The 19,554-nt window shown below is 42.3% G+C and overlaps 1 protein-coding gene and 1 long non-coding RNA gene across 2 annotated transcripts in view; one reads left to right on the plus strand and one right to left on the minus strand.

The window, feature by feature from the left end:
* Positions 1 to 1,840: 1,840 nt before the first annotated feature.
* On the minus strand, positions 1,841 to 3,232 carry LOC116789948. Its single transcript, XR_004358204.1, has 2 exons — positions 2,724 to 3,232; positions 1,841 to 2,096 (listed from the first exon to the last, which is right to left on the minus strand). It is a non-coding gene; the product is annotated as an uncharacterized LOC116789948 (long non-coding RNA).
* A 730-nt stretch (positions 3,233 to 3,962) lies between these two features.
* The window catches only part of TRIO (trio Rho guanine nucleotide exchange factor), a 249,037-nt gene continuing 233,445 nt past the window's right edge, over positions 3,963 to 19,554 (plus strand). The window contains exon 1 of the mRNA XM_032710013.1: positions 3,963 to 4,184. Coding sequence (XP_032565904.1) covers positions 4,070 to 4,184 — 115 coding nt within the window. The 5' untranslated portion in view covers positions 3,963 to 4,069. The remainder of the gene's footprint in view (positions 4,185 to 19,554) is intronic.

Raw genomic sequence — 19,554 nt, forward strand, 5'->3', positions numbered from 1 at the left:
CACTATCTTTTACATTCTGTGTTTCTGTTAGTGATATGAATAGTGAAGCTTACGAACAAGGACAAGAATAGAACTCCATTGCAAAGATCTAGTTGTTGGGTGAGTTTTGTAATTGGTTTGGATTTTTAGAGTTTGGTTTTTTTGGTTGCTTTTTTTAATTGAATTCTCTCTTACTTCTAAGCAAGGAGACAACTCAGATTGGTGGCCCCAGGTCAGTATCATCTCCTCTCTCCCAGTTTGTTCAAAATGATGAGTTTCTAGTTTACTTCTCCTGAAAGCTTGTAAATATCAGTAATTTTTAAATCAAGTTTGCCCTGCTTTCTTTAATGGCTTGTAGAAATGTAGGAATCTTGGATTTTTTTGTTTTCTTGATTAAGTGGGCAGCAAACACTGCAGGAAAAGAACTCAAGCAGTATCAAGTCTGCAAATTCCTTTAGGGATGAAACATGAAGTGACGTGTGACACTTCTCAGCCTGGATACAGAAGGCTAGGCACTAGGCAAGCTTCTTTCCTCACATGACACCTCTTTGACAGGAACAAAAGTTTTTGTGCATTGGCATACTGATTTTAAGTGACCATTCAAGCAGAGTAAGACACTACACAAAAAAAATAAAGGACATTTAAATGAAACAACACTTCTCTTTGGGCATTTATTTTACTGAGGTTTAAATATTTTTGAACAATTTCCTTACAGAAAATTAAATGCTTATATATATATATGTACATCTTCTATATATATACACATATATATTTTTATATATATATATAAAAGAAGTACAGAAATTAAACATTATTGGGTTTTAAAACTCCTAGTATACAATTTAAATAAACCCTAATTTGAATCTTGGCCTTAGCGCTATTGATATTTTGCATGTCACAGCACCCCTAAAGTAACTTTTACATGATGAATATTTTTACCTTTCTTGCATTTACTATTCCAGTTGGTACAAAAACACTTGCAGGCTGACAAAAAACAAGACAAACAAAGTAGAAGTGGAGGATGGAGAACAGAGCTATTGCCTTAATGACAGGCTTCCGAAGTAGCCAAATTCACACATCTTTTCAATGTGCAGAGCTCTCCACATAGACAATTCATACCAAGTTTGTTTGTTTGTTTTAGTTTTCAAGCCTAAAATGATCAAGAAGAACCAGACTAAGAAACTTAATTTCCTAATGTCAAAATATTAACTGTGGTATTTGATATCTAAGGTGGATAACTGTGAATTAAATCCTTGCTTTATTAGAGAGTCATAATGTCATTTTGCTATCTTTGTCTCTTTTAACTTACACGTCAGTAAATATTGCATCCCGAACATTAGTGTGAACACCATGTATTGCCATAATCCTTATGAATGCTGATAATGGATATGAGCATATTTGGCTCTTGGAAGATTTTCTGTAAGGGCCACCTTTGTTGCTGACGAAGAGCTCAAATTACAACTAGATGATCTCAATCACTTTCACAGTGATGAAAGGCTCCTGTAGTGGTGTACATGGCTCAGGGCATCCATGTGTTAGAAAAAACCCAAATCCAGTGCCTCTCGCAATTCAGCAAATAGAGGGGACAGAGGAAGGGACAAACTTGAGTCATATGGCCTTCAAAATTGTTCAAATGAATCTGGACTTTTTGGCGCTCACTTAAAATTTGTACAGTATGCTGGATGAGCAACTAGTTGGAAACAGATAGTGCTTTATTTTCAATAACTGATGAACAGCTTTCTAAAGCTTTTTCCAGTGCTGCACAGCATATGGAAGTCTTATTTCAAATTCAGAAAACAAGTAATCTCAAGCACTTCTTGCTCTCCAGCCACTGAAAGCTCAAATTATGGAGATTCCTATTTTTTTTCTTTATATTAACTCTACCCATGCACTTATCAAATTTTCTTACATTCTTATGTAGTTTTTTTTTTTGTGCAGATATACAGTATTTTATTCCTACTCCCAGGTCAACTCACTGCTTGCTAGGGAACAGCAGCATTTGTCCCATTCATGTTTTTTGCTAAGTGGATGGTGCTAGGCCAGCTAGAAAGGAATTCACGTTGCAACCACTTCTGCCAGTGGGATGCTAATTTGGAACTCTTTCCTGTGCCTGCTGCCTGAAAGAAAAACATTAAAAAAATAAAAAAAATCTTTTCAGTCAAACTCATCTTTTCCCTGTAAGAGAAATTAGAGCAGACGTAATTGCACAAAAGCTTTTTCATCAAGCTGTACAACTTCAGACAAATACAAACCTTGGGAACCTTGCAGATGACTTCCTCATCATCTGACTATGACAGACTAACAGAACCCCTAAGGGTTCCCTTAGGACCTGAGGCAGCAGCATGAAGCTGTGTCAGGGGTGTTTAGGTTGGATATTAGGTGAAGTTTCTTCACCTAGAGGGTGGCTGGGCACTGGAACAGGCTCCCCAGGGAAGTGGTCACAGCACCAAGTCTGAAGAGCTCAAGGAGCTCTCAGGCACATGATGTGATTCTTGGGGTGGCCCTGTGCAGGGCCAGGATGATCTTTGTGAGTCCCCTCCTACTCAGGGTGTTCTAGGAATATCTCTAACTTACCTTTGCTTTTAACACTTATCAGAGGTTCAGGTGTTTAATACCTGAAGCTGAACTTCTGAGTTTCAAGTGTGTTAATAATTTACTATTTACCACAAGCATTTGAGATGGGTTACTCAGCTTCATCAATCTGTGCAATTGCGAAGATTCCTGCCAGCTCTCTTCAACCTTACCTGGACGAAAACTTATACTGGCAGCTTAACATGAGGTGCAAGACGGTGGTGGGACGCATCTTAACCAACATCCAACTGTGCTCTCCGTCATGAGCTGTTTGCTTATTTTATGTTAACTGAACCGGCCCACAGCACAGAACATTTTGAAGTGCCCCGGTGATCACTGAGGAAAAAATATCCACAACGCAGACAGCAGTGTAAAGGATGCCTTTTGAAGGAACCTTTCTGCAGAATTTGCGTGCCCCTTTTTCCCTTTCCCTTGGAGCGGTTAGCCAGGCTCCTTCTGAGCTCCGGGCAGGAAAGCTCTTCCTGAGCACGACCCGTCGGAGGCGGGGGGGCCCTCGCACCGAGCCTCCCGAGGAGTGACAGCCAGGAGCATGGGGCGCTTCCCACGCTCCCGCCGCGCCTTGGGCCGGACGGACTGCGTTCTTTTAGGACCCCCAGCCCGAAAGCCGCACACCGGCGAGCCAGTGCGAGGGCGAAAGCCAGTCGGAAGCAGCTAAAAAAAAAAAAAGAAAGAGAGAGAGAAAAACAATCAAAGCCCGAACAACAAACAGACGGCTCCTGGCCCCCTCGGCCGCCGCGCCCCCGCTGATCGGGTGCGAGCTCGGCAGCGCCGCCGACCTGCACCGCCCAGCCCCGCCCCATCCCGACCGGTGCCGGATGCAGCCGGAGACTCCCGAGCTCCCCCCCCGCTCCACCGCCCTTGTTCCTCGGGCGGGGACTCGCTTCCTTTCCCGACTCCCCCTTCCCACCCTCCTCCTCCTCCTAGTCAAGATGGAGGACGGTGGTTGCTGCGGCCACTGGCAGTACGGCGGCTAGAGCAGCTGCTACTCCTCCGGATCGCTCCTCGCTCCCTCAAAAAAAAAAAAAAAAAAAAAGAAAAAAAAAAAAGAAAAAAAGGAAAAGAACAAAAAGGCTGGAAACGTTCCTTCTTTCTCCACCCACCGGCTGCTGGCTGCGCGGACCGCTGGCCCTTCCCATGCCGTCGTCGTCGTCGTCGCCCTCCTCCTCCTCCTCCTCCTCCTCCTCCTGCGATTGTCTGCGTTCCGGCTGCCGCCCGCCCGCCCGTCCGGACTCCCTGCATGCACACGCCGCCTCCTAGGTGGCTGCGGGGGGTGGGCGCTCCTGGAGCTGCCATTCCGCACATACCTTCATGTCCCTACGCTCGCTGCGGCCGCCCGCCGCCGCCCTGCATCGCTCGCCCGCTCCGACTGCCGCCTTGACGGCCGCTCCCGCCCGGAGGTGAAGCCGGGACCCGCGGAGGGGGCGGTGGGGTCAGCGGTGAGTCTCGCCCGGAGGAGCCACCGCCGCCGGCACACGCAGCAGCAGCAGCAGGAGCAGCCATGAGCAGCGCCGCTACCGCCACCTCCGCCGCCACCACGGCCGGCAGCGGCGCTGGGGAAGGGGCCGAGGAGGCGGCCAAGGACTCGGCGGACATCGCGGCGTTCTTCCGATCCGGTGAGTGCGGTCCCGTCCCGGGGGAGCGGAAAGGCAGGGCCAGCGGCGAGACCGCGGCTGGAGGTAGCGGCGAAAGGTGGCCCTGGGCAAGCGACGTCTTACCCGCGGATCCGGGAGGGCAGCCGGCTTTGTCAGGTGGCCTCGGGGAAGGCTCGCCCGCCCCTCGCTGACGGGGCCGCCTCGGCATTGCCCGTCCGTGCGGGGCGCCGCCGCCGCCGCGCTTCCTCGAGGCGGCGGCGGCGAAGGGAGCCGAGCCTTCCTCGTCCCGTGCCGGGGACAGCGGGGCTTAGGCTCAGGCACAGCAACTCGCGGGCGGGACGCCACCCTCGCCAGGAGAACCGAGGCGTGAAAACGAGCACGGCGGCGGCCCGGCCCGGCCGGGAGGGTGCGGGGCTGATGTTGCCCCGGGGCGGTGTCGCCGTTGACAGGTGCGACTCTGTCTCCGATGCCGGCCCGATAGCGGGCGCGTCACCGGGGCCAGGCGGCACCACACAGCGTCAGGCGGACCCGAGCCTCCCGAAAATGCCCCGCTGGGGGTTGCGGGCGGAGGACCCGCTCGGGTCCGGCAGCCCAGGGTGTCGAGAGGGCGGAAGGGGTGAACGGGGCTGCGGGGCGCGGGCTGCGCCGGTCGGGCCCCCCGGGGAGGCAGGTGGGGATGACACCGCTATAAAAGGCAGTGCTCCGCCGATGCCGTGCTGCTGGGTGGCGGCCCAGGGCAGGAGCGGGAGAGGGCAGCGTGGAGAGCAGATGTTACAGCGAGAAGGGAAAGAGGCAGACAAAAAGCGAAGCCCACTTTAAGAGGTGTCCCTGCCTTGGCTGAGGCGGGGCAGTAGCGGCTCTCGGGCGCTGCCGGGCTGGGAAGCCGGGCTCGGTGCGGAGGATCGGGAGGGGAAGGGGGGGGGGAGCCTGTTGACAGGCTGCCGGGATTAAAAAAAAAAAAATGGAGGCCGCCTTTTCCCTCAGTGTTTACTCTCGGCACACAAGCGGGCGGGCAGGGCGGCTGCCCCCGCCGCCCAGACGGTGTCCCCGGGGCATAGCGGCGGGGACGGAGCGCAAGGCTGGACTGCCCAGGCCAGACGAAGCGCCATCGGGGACGGAGCCCTGCCGGTAGCCTGGGCGGCGGTGGCGGCAGCGGAGCCTCCCTCCGGTGCCGGCTGCCCTCCCCCGAGCGGCGGCAGCTCCTCCCCTCTCTCCGCTTCGCTCCGCCGGCGGCTCCGCGCCCCCCCGGGCACCCCCGGCCACCGCTCCCGGGCGGGGCGGCAGGGCTGGGCATTTGCTCCGTTGGGATGCCTAAAAAGGAGCGGCGAACAAGGAAAATGCAGACTCACCGCTAGAAAGATGAGGGCGATGGCCGATTTTGTGTCTGAAAAATAATAGTGATGGCAGTAGTAATAATACTAGTAAAAGCAGTGTTCACTGGGTTTTTAAGGGAAGTCCGTGAGGGAAGTGGGAAACGGCGTAATCAGTGCTGCTCGCGGTCGCTGCATGCTGTTCGGTGTGTTTGATTTAATGAGAGCGAAGGAGGAGGTGTGATTTGCAGCAGACATCCCTGAAAGAGCACTCGGAGCTGCGTTTCTGTGGACAGAGTCCGAACAAGGGGCTGTGTCCCCTCTGGAGGGCTTGATGCTCCCAAGGCAACCTGTTTCACGTGACAGCAATGAGTGTGAAGCTCCTTGTCGAGTCAAGATGCTGGCCTTGGTGGATTTCTTCTTGGAAGAAGGACTGAGCTTTATTGTTCTCAGGAAAAAATCCCGTTGAAAGCAAAATGACAAATTACAGTAGACTTAAACACAGTAGTTACAAATGGGTGCTTGTATAGTAATCTTGCAGTTCTGGAAGACCCTGCCAGCTATATTAATAGTCAACTTCCACATTTGTGTTTCAGTATAGAGGGATGACACAAAGTTGATAAACTCATAAGTGGTGTAGTGATGACTTCCGATGCTGAGAATTTTTGATAACGGGGAGGTTACACTGAGCTTACTCTTGCAGCGACCGAAAATCTTAAAGTAGTAGAAGGACATGTCAAATGCTTATCGAAAAACTCTTAGAGCGTATTTAACAACTGACATTCTCATTTCTGTATTTACTTGTGGAGATTATCTGGTTCTGCCTGGGCTGTGACATATGCTGGAAAATGTTCTGACATCTATTGTGGCTGTTTGGTATTGGGAAGAATTTTTTGAATTCTGCTTCCGTACATGATACACTCTTTTATAAGGAAAGGGTCTGTTAAGAGATCTCCAGTGCTTCTCTTTGTTTGAACAGGAGGCACTTTTTTTTTTTCAGTGAAACGCAGTGGGCTTTGTGATCAATGAACAAGGAAAAATCTTTGTTTGGTGTATAGGAGCAGACAAAATATTTTTCTCTCTACGGAATTTAGAATGACAAATGCTTCCTTTTTCCTGTCACTTGCAGAGAATATCATCAAAGCTGTATCTGTTACTTAAAAGAGAAAAAGAGTAAAAATGTTCCAACGTTTTCCAGAAGGAAAAAAACCTCAACCAAACTCAACAACAAAAAACCTGCCTAAACAATAAATTCTAATTCTAGGTTAGTTAAACTGGTCAGTTGAGCTGCCAAGTGGGGTTATTGGCTTTCCTCCTGTCCTCTTGTAAGACTAAGTCTGAAGTAGAGTTAAAGTAGCCTGGAGAATGGAGTTCCATTATTTGGAAAATGTTTTGTTAGGATACTGAACAGCAGCTAGGTTCACATCACTTGAAATGTGTGCATTTCCAGTTTTCACTTTGGTTATGTAAATGTAAATTCACTGTTGAGTTGTTGTGGAAATAAGTTGCAATTGAAATGTGAAGAAAGCAGCTGAACTAGAAGTGAGGTAGTAGTATGAACACATAAAGATTGTATGTCTTGAATATAAATTAGGAATTCCTTTATTGGAATGGGAAGATATTGAGACAGCTTACTTTCTGTTACCTGTTTGGTATCTAAATCTCATTATTTGAAGTTGAAAAGACAAAACAACCTTGTTAGATCTGTCACTTTCTTCATGGCAGGATTAAGAGTAAAACTGCTAAGAAGCAGAGTTTAGTGCCAGGCAAAGTGATTACACTTTGACAGAGAAAACACAGTAGTTGTAGGAAGTACCTTTCTGTCCTATATGTAAATTTGAAATTAGAGATAACCGTGTAAGACAGAAGGGATATGTTTTGAACTGTAAATGTATAGACAAGCGTCTCTTTTTTTCTTATTAGAAGTACACTGGTGTGACTTGAAAGGACTAGTAAAATATCTGAGAATTACGAAAAAAAGACTACCAGTGTGTGGAAACCCAGTGGTGCAGAGTGTAAATGGCTGGGTAGAGGGATGTTAATACATATGTTAAGTAAACAAGATCTATGCTTTATGAAAAGGTATTAAGATAAAACTTTTCAAAATGTATTCTATGTATTTGAAAGGTCTGAAAACATCTAACATGAGCGAAGTTGAATTTGACAGAGTGCCATCAAGTCACGGCTTACAGGGCAGCAACCATACAGAGGTTTTGTTTAGTCTTCATCTTTGCAGCTTTCAGTCCTCAGTACTTTGGGAAGGAGACTCAACTGACATCTTTATGATGTAAGAATGAGGGCTGTCTCTTAAGTTTAAATCATCCTATTATAACAGTGTCTTCCAAACCAAAGAACTTTTGCTAGTTGAAGTTACTGAATTTTGGTTTTAGGCATAAAGAATAAAACTTTTTTCATCTAAAAAAAATCCATTGATTTGAACATTTAGTAATTAAACTCATCCTTCTGGGATAATGGAGAAGTCTGTGAATACAAAAGGATGCGGAGAGAAAAGCTTGTAAGCACTTTAGTCAGCTCCTGGCTAGACACTGTAGCAAATGGCTTTATAAATGAGTCTGATAAGTCATTGTGGAAAAAAAACCAACCCAGGTTATCAAGCGATAACTCTTCACAGTTTTGAGATGAAAGTGAATGTAGTCGTTTCCCGTAAGATATATTTTGTATGAGTGGCTTCTGCAAACTGTGTAGCTTCATTCATGTATGGACAAAGGATACAGTTTTCAAAGCCATTGAGATTTGTGTTGTCACTACCAGTTTATGCGAATACTTGCCACATTCCTAGAAGGATCATAATATACCTACTGAGCAATGGGCAGGGACCCTTTGGAGGGTATTTGAAAAAAAAAAAAAAAGGAAAAACAAGAGGCCCCGAAAGACTCTTCACTAGGATAAAAAACTGCCCAAGCTTTGCCAGGTCAAATCTGAATACAACTTTATCATAATTCATGAATTTGATCTGGGAAAATAAAAAAGTGAAGTATTTTCCATCTAAAATCTAATCTACAGAGGTGGCAGCAGTGCTTTCTTAAGAGAGGAGTAAGTCTGCAAGATAAACCTGGGTCTGGAGGAGATAGGTGTCCCAAGTAGAGAGTTCAGTGTGCCACCTCTCCAGAGGTGTAGTCAGAGAACAGGCTGGTAGCCAGAATAGCTTTGAATAGCACCTGGTTTTAATATTATACACTTAGCGTAACCTCCTTCTCTATGTTTTTCTTAATGTAAGCTTAATGATAAGAGAATTTAAAACTTTGTTTTGAAATACATGTGTATAGGTACCAAAATGTCCCTGTGAGTATTTTAGGAAAATGGGGTGCTGAGATTTGTTGTGATTATGGACATTAGAAGACTTCTTCAAGTACTACTAGTGACTTGAGACTTGAATCAGTCTGGCTTCAAACAAGTCTGCCTATAGCAGCCTAGGCTGATAATTGCTTGAGTAGTTGAGACCTTATAGGAAGTATTAATGAGTGTTGTGGAAAGATGATTGATTTTCTTTTTTTTTTTTCTCTTAAATAATGATCTTGTGGTTTGCTTAGTTTTCATGAACATCACTGAACAAATGATACCATAAAGATAAAAAACAACAGATCTATTTGAAAATGTGTTGTTTCAAGTTTACAAGGAGGACTTATGTTTTATTGCTTCCTAATTATATTGCTTTGTAATCGGTTGCCTAGCTTGCTTTACATTAGTGTCCTGTGTGATAGTGGCTGGGATAGTTGACTGCCTGTAGTAGACAACGTTAAAAATGCTACCATAGTAGAGAAAGTCTCCTAGAAAGAGGGAAAGAAGAGAGGGTTGGGAAAGATTACATGGAAAAGAAAAAGAAAGCGTATTATTAAAAGGGCAGCAAGTTTTTCCATGAATACTACTAATAAAAAACACACTCGCTTTTAGATCATGGGCGAGGTAGCTGTAAATGTGAAAAACAATGTAAATGTGAAAAACAAGCCCAGTTTCCAGCTTAAATCCATGAAGCAGAACACACGATCCATAAATTTAAGATAGTGCCTTTCTAAGAGCGTTCATCCATCTCCTGCTGATGTGTATTAGCTAATTTACAGAGAAGGTAGTCAGACCTGTGGTTGTTGCTTACTTGGTGTGACAGAGTAGCTACAGAGTACTGACAAGTGTCTTAACAAAAACAATCTAGTAGTGAAGCCAAAAGTGAAGTTTTGGCGGGCAGCACTGGTGGTACCCCATATATAGCTCCATGCTGTCCTCTGAAAGTATTGGTTCTTGTCCCTGTGGCTGTCAGGAACTGAGGGGTGTTTGGGAGTTTTAAGAAGTGGAGAGTTTTTAAAGTATGAAACAACTTGTCCATTCTTTCATGCTGCTTAGAGTGATGACAGTATCTGTATTAAAAAAAGTAAACACCACAAAAAATTTACAGTGTTGTGTCAGCTTTTCAAGAATCTGTTAGTTTGTCCTTTGAGTTGCTTGAGGAAGTGAAAAGGTTGCAGCAGTGTTGCTGTCATTAGTGCCGATTGACCTGGGCTGAAGAAGAAATGGGTCCTACTGTGAACTTTTGATCCAATTCCGGAGGTATCCATTTTAGTAAGATGGTTAAAGTGACATGGAGGGTGTACGTATGTACATGATGTTTTGAAAAACACCATAGGAAAATGTCACAACTTGATAATTCTGATGTCCATATGCAGAGCAAAAATAACTACAGAAACAAAGAAGTTACAATGGGGAAGTTACTCTGGGAATAGCGTTGTTGGATGGATGTTCCCTAGGACAATGAAGAATATGATGGAGAGCTTCAGTGTGAAATGCAGCAGCTGTTGTGTAACTTGGCTCAGTGTGAAATAGCCAGACTTTTCTGGAGATAGCCAAGGATAGAGGAAGTTAGAAGTTAGTTTGAAACAATTGGAGGCAGAAGTCTGAAATATTTCTACGAGGGGACAGCTGTCCATGATAGCTGACAGTTGATAAACTGTATACATTTGAAGTGGAAGGTAAATGGGAGTTAGAGTAGAGAGCCAGGTCCATTCTTGGAAGGAGTATGTTTTAGCTATGAAATGCAGATGTGCTCAGAAAGAAGCTGACAGAAGTAAGACTAGATTTGGTGCAGCTGAGGCTTTCATTAATTGAGGAGCTCAGTCACTATGTAGACAAGATAGGTAGTAAATATTTTTTAAAGAAATGGTTTCTCCCCAGTTAAGCATGTCCCACAGCTCTTAAGTTTCTGTCCCACAGAAACAGGTATGAATTTAAACCTGAAATATCATGTGACTTCCAAAAGCTTTTGCATGTAAAATCACTGTCTAAGTAAATAAACCTGAAGAAAGGCTGGAAAGACTTCCCTTACCCCAGTATAAAGAGAAAATATTAGTTTTTCTCTTCTCTTGTCAACAAATAGATGTGTTTAGATGCAGACTCTTAGGTCAGTTTATTAATAGGGTGAAACTGCACAGTGATTTTTGGTCTGCAGCGTGAAGGAGGTGAGATCACTGAAATAGCTGTTCATGGTCAGCAAAAGTTAAAATAGTAAAGACGTGTTGAAGCTTTGGAAATGCAGTGGTGGCTGAAGGATATTTGTCTGAAAGTGGGTGATGATTTTAAAGAGAACACAGAAAAATTTTTCTGCTTGATGAGAACTAAGTTTAATCTTAACAAAAAGGCTACTAGGTAAAAAAACAAACAGAACAAAACACAAAGGTCATAGCAGGCAATTTGAATCTAAGAAGTATAATGGTTACATCTATTTGATTGTTCTTGTAAAGAAATTGACTTGTTTTGGAGAGGGATCTTTGTTTAACTTAAGATTTTTCTTGATGCGGTGAAAGCAAAAAGTAGACTACTGGTGAAGTAATACTGATGATCTGCAAAGCTGAGTCATATTCTTTCAGGAAGGATACTGCTGTTTTGAGAAAACAGATCACTTATCCAGTAGTGAGTAGGAGGAATTGAAATGACAGGGAACAACTCAAGTGCTTTTAGCAGTAGACACTACGGCACATTAAAGCATCTGATTTTCAGCCTCTAGAGTAAGTTGTTGTATTGATGCACAAAGAGGAGGGTCATAAATGAGTTGTGTCCACAAAGTTTCACCAAACAGCACAAATGACAAGATTATGCTTTAAAGATATAAAGCCCTTTCCAGTGGCTTTTTTGCCAAATAGCTGCTCTAATTCATCTGAAATAGCCTAATTGTCTTTGTGCATTTATTTAAAAAATAGAATTGTTTTTCAGGGCTGTTGAGTGGAGTCTTCTGAAATCATTTAGTCAAATTTGTTTCATCTGCTGCATTACTGCTATGCATAAATGGCAGTACCACTGGTTAATAAAAAACACTGCAAATATGTAACAGGTTTTCCTGCTGAGCAGTGCTGAACTGTGTCTCTTGCTGGTCTTCTGAGTGTGATATTTTGTAATCTGGACCTTACTGAAGAACAGAAATAAGTATTACTGCTTCATAATTGTGTTTTTTTTTTTTCCTTAAGAGGACAAAGGAACCTTTACAGGAGGATGAGAAAATTCCTTTTATTGTCTCTCTAAGATGTTGAGGAGGCAAGTTGTAAAGTATAGGAAGAAAAGTGTTGGCTTCCAGCATTCAAAATATGTCAGCAGTTTGCTATATTTTATAGTATAATATACGTATAGTACGGCGTGATTGGATAATTCCTGCAAATCTTTGTAAGAGTCAGGAAAATGTTATTGGCATGTGTAAGAGTGAGAACATGAGTCTGAGATTAGGAAGGTTGGTTTTACCAGTGTGCATGGAGATATATGTGTCCATGTATACACTGTCAAACTAAATATTCCATGTAGCTTCAAATACTGAGCAAATACATGGCAAATCTCTTAGTTAAAAAGTTGGAGAAAGTATTCTGGGCAGCAGGCACTGAACAGGGCTATTGTGAGCAATCCCAATGCATTCTAGTCACCTGTGAACCTACATGGAGCTTAATTACTCATGTTTTCTTGTAGTCTTAGTGCATGTATGAGCAGTAATACACATTTGTGAGGTGTCTGCTGACTGTGTAAACAACCAGTAGTGATTTTTATGGTCAGATTTGTGCATGACTGCTTAGCAATTAGAGTCTGAGGATCTGGGGTTATAGTGAAGTAAGATTTCCTAAGTACTAAAAATGACCAGGGAAATATACTGCTGACAGATAGGGCTCACGAGGACATGGTAAATATCTACTTGTTTTTGTCTAGTCTATACCTCACTTATTGCACGAAAGAGTGAATCAAAATCCAAAACTTTCAGGGTTTATACTGAATTCCTGCATTTTTGTGGATAATTTTGTGGAAACCTGCAGCCTTATGAGATACTTTATCAAGGCATTTGATCAAAGGCTTTTCACCAGCTTTGTGACGGTCACATAGCTGGTTAATAACTTTGAGGTATCGAACAATGAAAAATGTTGTTGCTGAGATTTAGTGAAAACAGAAGTGTTTGAAGTCTTGGGGATTGCTTGTTTTCAGAGCCCAAGTAGCTGTTAAATGTTGGGAAGAAATTAAGTGACATTTCTTAAAACTTGGCCTAGATAACAAAAAGAGGATACATCAAGAGTTAGAATAAGTGGAGTATTTAAATACTAAATATTACTTGGCTAACCTCCTATGCTACACAGTGGACTTTGCTATACACATTTTGTGGTCTTGGCTGTTGAATATAATTTTCTACCAGCATTAAGGTAGTAAGTTATTCCAAATTTCAAGTGTTTATCATGCCACTAAGTTTTGGACATGTTGAGTGCAAAGATGGTACCATTTTCTGCAATCATAAAAATGCTCCACCCTCTTCTAAAAAATTTAGGCTAAGGTTGAAATGTCTTGGCCTTTTGTAATTCTTCTATTGAATTCCAGATATCTCCAGCTCAAAGCACAGAAAAAAAAAGTAGAAAGCCATTAGCAAATCAAGGTGAATTGAAATATAAATTGACTGAATTGTCCTGTTCTGCGCAAAAGCTGATAGCACATAGTGCGGTGAACATCAGACTTAAGAAGATGTCAAAACCCATCTTCAGAGGCTTCCGTCTGTCTGTTACTATAGAGTAATAAGATAGGATATGATTTCTTTTCTAAAGAAACTGAACAGCCATTACTGTTTGGGTTTTTTTAATAAAGATTTACTCTTGAAGCTTTTATCCCTGTCTTTATTTATTTGCTTTATTGATGTTAGTTAGCAAGTTCATTTTGGTTGCATATTGCACATCAGATTGGCCCTAAAAAGAATGGAACTGGAATAGTTACGGCAGTATCTTATGGTCTTACTTTACACCCCTGAAAGTCACACTTTGTGTACCCCAAGTACTTGTTTTCTGTAGTTAAAGATAGTTGTTAGACTTGAACTTGCCATAGCTTGCAAAGTTCAAAGAAGAAATCAGTGCTGTGCATTGCTTAGTTGACAGGGTATAATGTGAGCCAGGCTCCTGTAAGGACAGCAAAGGCAAGCCAAACTAAAATTTATTAGGACAATAGCACCTTTTCACATGGAAAGATGAGGTCAGCTGTAATGGCTTATCTAGTAACTTGTTGATTGACCGTTGTGGTTTAGGAATGGCATTCTCCAATTTAGTGCTCCTACCAACACCACTCCAAATCACTTGCCACTTGCTCACTCCCCCTACCTCTCCCCTGTGGCGAGCTGGAGAGGAGAATTGGAGGCACAAAAGGTAAAAGTCACAGGTTGAGATAAGAACAATTTACTGGAAACAACAATAAGATAAGAAAACAGTCGAAGAAATGTTATTGCTCACCCCCTGTGGAAATCCCCGACACTCCCTGACGGTTCCCTCCAGCACCAGGACCTGGCAGTGAGCCTTTCCACCTGTTCCTGGAAAATAATGTGAGGTGGTATAGAACAACATCGGGGTCCTAGCCATGCTCCCTCCTGGCTGGAACCAGGACATTGGCTTGTTAATGCTATATTTTAATAAATAAATAAAAAGATACCAGCTTCTCCAAATGTAGTGGAAGGCTGCCTTTGGAAGGAAAACTAGGACATGTACTTGACTGAATTTCTTGCCTCGGTGGATGTTACAAAACTGAACTTCATTTCTGTCCCCGTTTTGGAAAAATTCTATTGTTTGTCTGTTGAATTATCAAGGCAGGAGAGCCAAGTCAAGCTAGCTTATAGAAGGTGATAAAATATGGTTTGGCTAGTGATGATCCTTGTTGAGTTTAGCTGTGACATGCTTTTACCTGTCAGTGCAGAAAGAGCAAAATCTTTTGTAGTACAGGGTGAGGACTGGAGTCAAGTTTGCTTATGCTTGACTCAGAACAAGGGTACAATTCAGCCAACAATAACCACTCAGGTTGTGTGTGTGTGTGTGTGTGTGTGTGTGTGTGTGTGTGTGTGTGTGTGTGTGAACTTTTTTTTTAAGCTTGGAATCAGATGCATCCTTCCCTTGCCAAAGGGAAACATTTGAGAAGCTGTGACGCATTTACGCAGATGAAGGAAGGAAATGTCCAAAAGAGTCAAAAGCTAAAAATAGATCAGTTTACTGAGTTGAACTCGGGGTGGGAATTGATGAACTAAATATAAATCTAAATTTGAACCTTTGTGACTTATATAACTGAGTGATGTAACCCTTTCTGGGTTTTGGTGCTTTTTTTTGCATTAAACTTTGTAGTAGACAGCTTCAGATAAAAACTTGTGTCAAGCCTTTTGAGACTGCTTTGCAGTGCTTTAAATAGAGAGCACTGAGAATTGTGATTGTCTCTTGATGATTATTGTTATAGCATAGTTTCACTCCCTGGAAGAGTGGATTGTTGGTTGTGTTGTGTTTCTGTTTGTTTTGAAGAGCTTCTGTGTGGAAATGGTATCTCCTGTCTGTACTGAATGGAAGTTTTAAGCCGGTAATTATTAGAACCGGTATCTGTGAGGTTAAAAAAAGGAGCATATTTTTTTCCCCAACTTCTTCAAAAAGCAGTAAATTTGCCTTTGTCTGATCTGTATGTAAAAAGTAGTGATAACCTAAGCCTTTAAGAATTGCTGTTTGGCTTTGCTTTCTGCAAAAGGGTTTGCTCTCTGCCTTGTCACAAACCAAAGTTTGGAAACTATCAGCTTTCATTTGTGGTAAAGAAAAAACAAGCTTGTTGGAGTGTGTAAAATATGTGTAATGGAAGGGAATATTGGAAAAACTGTTAATCTGTTAGAATGTTCTAGATTACTGTCCTTAGATGATGATGCTAGTGCCAAGTTTTCTTTCTTTCTTCCTGTCTTTTTTGGGACAACTGGTGGCAACCAACACAATACCGTTAACTAAGAACTGGCCTTTTCCAGTGCGTGTTGAAGCTGGGACAGTGCAAGTGAATCCCTGTCGTTTAGCATTTGCTGACTGCTAGTGAAGAAATGATTCTTTCATAATGCCTAATTCTAAAGCTTTGCATTGGAGGGGTGAAATACGTATACTAATGCATTGACTTTGTCAGGAAAATGTTTCTATAAAAGTGGACGTATATACAAATATAGTCAATGGAATAGAAAATAATGAGTAAAGTTTGTGGTAGCACTGAGTAGATTAACTTGAAGCAGTTACTATCTCCTCCCCCATCCAAGGGAGGGTTGGTTTTCTTACTCAATACCTGCTCTTTTCTTACTATATCTCTGCTGTAGAATGTTTGCTTGGTAGATGTATAAATAGTTGTGCTCTTGTTTGCTTTTTGTTTTTGTTTGGTTTTCCAAAGGAGCCTGAGATTGTTTTTGCAAGGTTGTACTGAACAAATTTGGAGTCTTTGATTACTAAAAATAGTATTTTTTCCAAGCAGCAATTTATCTGTTAAAACAATGAACAGTTTGTAGCAAAATATTCTGACTACTTACAGTCATGGGTATATACCAATATGCCAATTTAAACTTTGTGTTTGTGGAATATATTGTTATATAGCAAAGTGTGAGAACTACTGTTTTTAAAATCTCATCTTTCTAGAATATGGTTTTGAAGTGAATTTGTCTGTGTTGCTATCTCCACTATGTTAACCCACTGTTAGAGAGTTAAAGCTGTAAAACCCTTTTTCAAGAGCGCTTGGTTAGCTGGGCAGCTACTCAGTCTGTGATATTTCTGCTTGTAGGCAAGTTCATGATGTAGAATCTGAGCAGGATGTGACTTGCAGTTCATGTCCGCTGAGGCAACATGAGTGGGTTCAAAGAGCAAGAAGGTGCTGCTCTCCATAATGGTGTAGATGGCCTCTAGGCAGTGAAAAGGAAGCAGCAGAGCCCTGTGTTTGAGTGTGGGAAGGAAAGGATGGATACACCTTGATGCTGAGGTGGAACATTTAATGTGCAGTCTGTAAGTTGTCTGGGCTGCTTGAGCACGATGACCTCTGTGCGTATGCTGAAGCTTTTGTATGTGTTGATATAGGAGAGAATGTGAGGAAGGGTTTTTCGTGGTCTTGAGTAGCCAAAATAGTGTCTTAGGCTTTAATTTGTTTCTTTGTGGAGTATTTTCAGTACTTGGGGTAGGAATCTCACTCCCACTTGCCTCCTTTGGTAATACTTTGGCTCTGGCTCTTGTTCTAACTTCAGAAGTGGGGTACAAAACTGTCTGGTTTGAATTCTAGTTTAATGAGACTTGCCTAGCCACAGGAGAGATGAGTGTTAGAGGAGGAATAGCCATCTTTTTGCAGAATGGCTTATTACTGTCATAATTGTTGTCCTCAGTTCTGTGGTCCCCTTCTTTTGTTCCTTTTCCTCAATAAATAAGACAGAGGTCCAGCAGACAATAAGGTCACTCACCAGGCATCAGTGCTCATCTCCACAGGAGGTCCATTATGTGTACATAAATAAGTAGGGGGTCCTATGCAAAAGCACTACATGTTTGAGAGTTACAGCCTCTGTGCTACACTGACAAATACAGGTTGCACGGGTGGCCTTAATGCTGCATTACCTAGTTTTTGAGCCTCTTTGTGGCAGCTTCAATTCTTCCTGGTCCTAGCTCAATTAAACACTGTTTAGCATTTATATAAAGTTTTCATTAAATGCCTTAGTGGATGACAGTAGATGGCATTGGTTTTACCGGGTGGCAGTGGATTACTATGTTACATTGGAGTTATTTTGGGAGTAGAAATTCATTACTTCACTAAGTAATATTAAACAAGGCAGATGTGTAAGCTGCTTTGTAATGAAGATGTTGAGGAAAGCATCTCTTCGAACACAAATTAAGTATTTTACTTTGGGACTTTTTTGTTTGTTTGTTTTTTTAACAGATTCCCTGAGTACACTCTACTGTTCAATTTCTTAGGGATTGATTTGTGTCACTTGAGCATCATGTTAGTTCTGCCGTGCTAATAAAAACTAAATGAAACAAGTTGTAAAAATTATCAAATACCAAGGAGGAAAAAGAAATCAAATGATAAATTCTTCTTTCACAAACTTCTGGATCATCATCATGGATAATTAAGATTGAAAAGACAAAATGTGTTCAAAGGTGAGGGAAGCTTTCCACAGTATAATAGGCTAGGATTAACATGCAAAACCCCCATGAAAGAGTATATGACACCGAAGGACTTAATTGGAAATATATAGTAATAAGTGACCTAAGTTATTAAAGTCTTTATTTTGCCAGCTTTGTGGACTGTATTAAGCACACAAATGGTAAAATTGCTGCTTTAATAAGAAGCATTCTGAACTGAACTGTCATATAGCCTCTGAGAAGGGACCCAAATGGAGATGAAGGGGTGCCTCTCCATAGAATAGGAAGGAATTATGTTGCTGTGTAAAGCTGCATTCCTCCTGTTTTGTGGAATGGGAACTGACTGAATATATGAAATAACTGTTTCCATGTTAAGCTAAATATTGTAATGGAATGAAATGGATTCCTTATTGAAAGGTGACTGGGAAGATAGCTAATTATCAGAAACAAAGTAACCCATAGTGAAGTTGTATGTCAAGGGTGACAGACATCTTGAAATGTTACAGTTATATTTGAAATGTCAATATTCATTAGTTTCCAAGTCCCGTGCTAGAGATTGATGTTCTTAGCTTTTGAACAGCATACAGCATAAGGACAGTATTAGTATCCATGTTAAACCCATATGTTAAATAATTGTATTTAAGTAGTGCATTTCTCATCCAGGCATCCATTTTTTTTGCAGAAAATTTGAGAATAAAGCCAGGATACAAGTCAAAATTAATGTTTCTGTTGCACTGTTGGTATTGTGGGGAAAGAGAGGGAGAAGGGAGTAAAACAGTTTATTGTGCTGGGGACCAGTCAAGCAGTTTCTAACCAGTGAGGCAGGACTTCTGTGTGAATTGTTGAGCATGTAGTAGTTGAAGTACAGTGCTGGAGAATAAGTTCTGCTGTCCTTGTCTTGGTTCTGCCAAAAATACATTCAAGTTTGGCAGTGATGTGAGATGTAGTCTTCAAGAAGGCAGCAGTACTTGGCCTGAGGGCAGTCAGGAGCATATCTGAGATGATGAAGGACGAAAGGGAAAACAGAGGAAGAAGAAGACTGACAGAATTCAGGGCAGGGTCAGTTCACTCATAGCAATGATGGAAGTCAACACACTACCTATCTACTGCAAAAGCTGCTGTTTCTTTTGTGATTAAGGTCTTACACTAAGACTGAAACAGAACTAACAGTTCTGCTAATGTACACAGGCAGATTAATAGATGCAAGGGAGCCCGAATTTTCACAGGCCATTTGACAGAAAACTTACTGTTTCCCTGAAGCAACTGCTAATTTCAAGGCCAAAAGAAGGCTTTCTTGTTTTAAAGCAGAGCACAAGAAGAACGAGCTTAGGCAGAAGAATGGGAGGGAGATAATGGGTATTTGATGCGGAAGACTTGGGATTGGAAGTGCAGTGAGGTCATGAAGAGAACTGACCCTTGAAGGGAGCAGAGAGGTGGGTTGCCTTTTTATGTACCATGCTGCTCAGATGTTTGCTTTACAGGGATAATGTGCTCAAATTAGAGAGACAAGCTGTTAATAGTCCCTGCCCTAGATAGGTCTATTGCTTCTTTATTCCCCAAAGAGAATAGCAAGAATGTAGAAAGGAACTTGAATAGAATTCCTTAATTTTGTAATGCGAAGTATAACCTTGATGATATAACTCAAGAAAAAGTCACTCTTAACCTGTTTTTACCTTTAAACTACCTTTT

This window comes from Chiroxiphia lanceolata, chromosome 1 (assembly GCF_009829145.1).
Source record: "Chiroxiphia lanceolata isolate bChiLan1 chromosome 1, bChiLan1.pri, whole genome shotgun sequence".
In the NCBI taxonomy this organism is placed as follows: domain Eukaryota; kingdom Metazoa; phylum Chordata; class Aves; order Passeriformes; family Pipridae; genus Chiroxiphia; species Chiroxiphia lanceolata.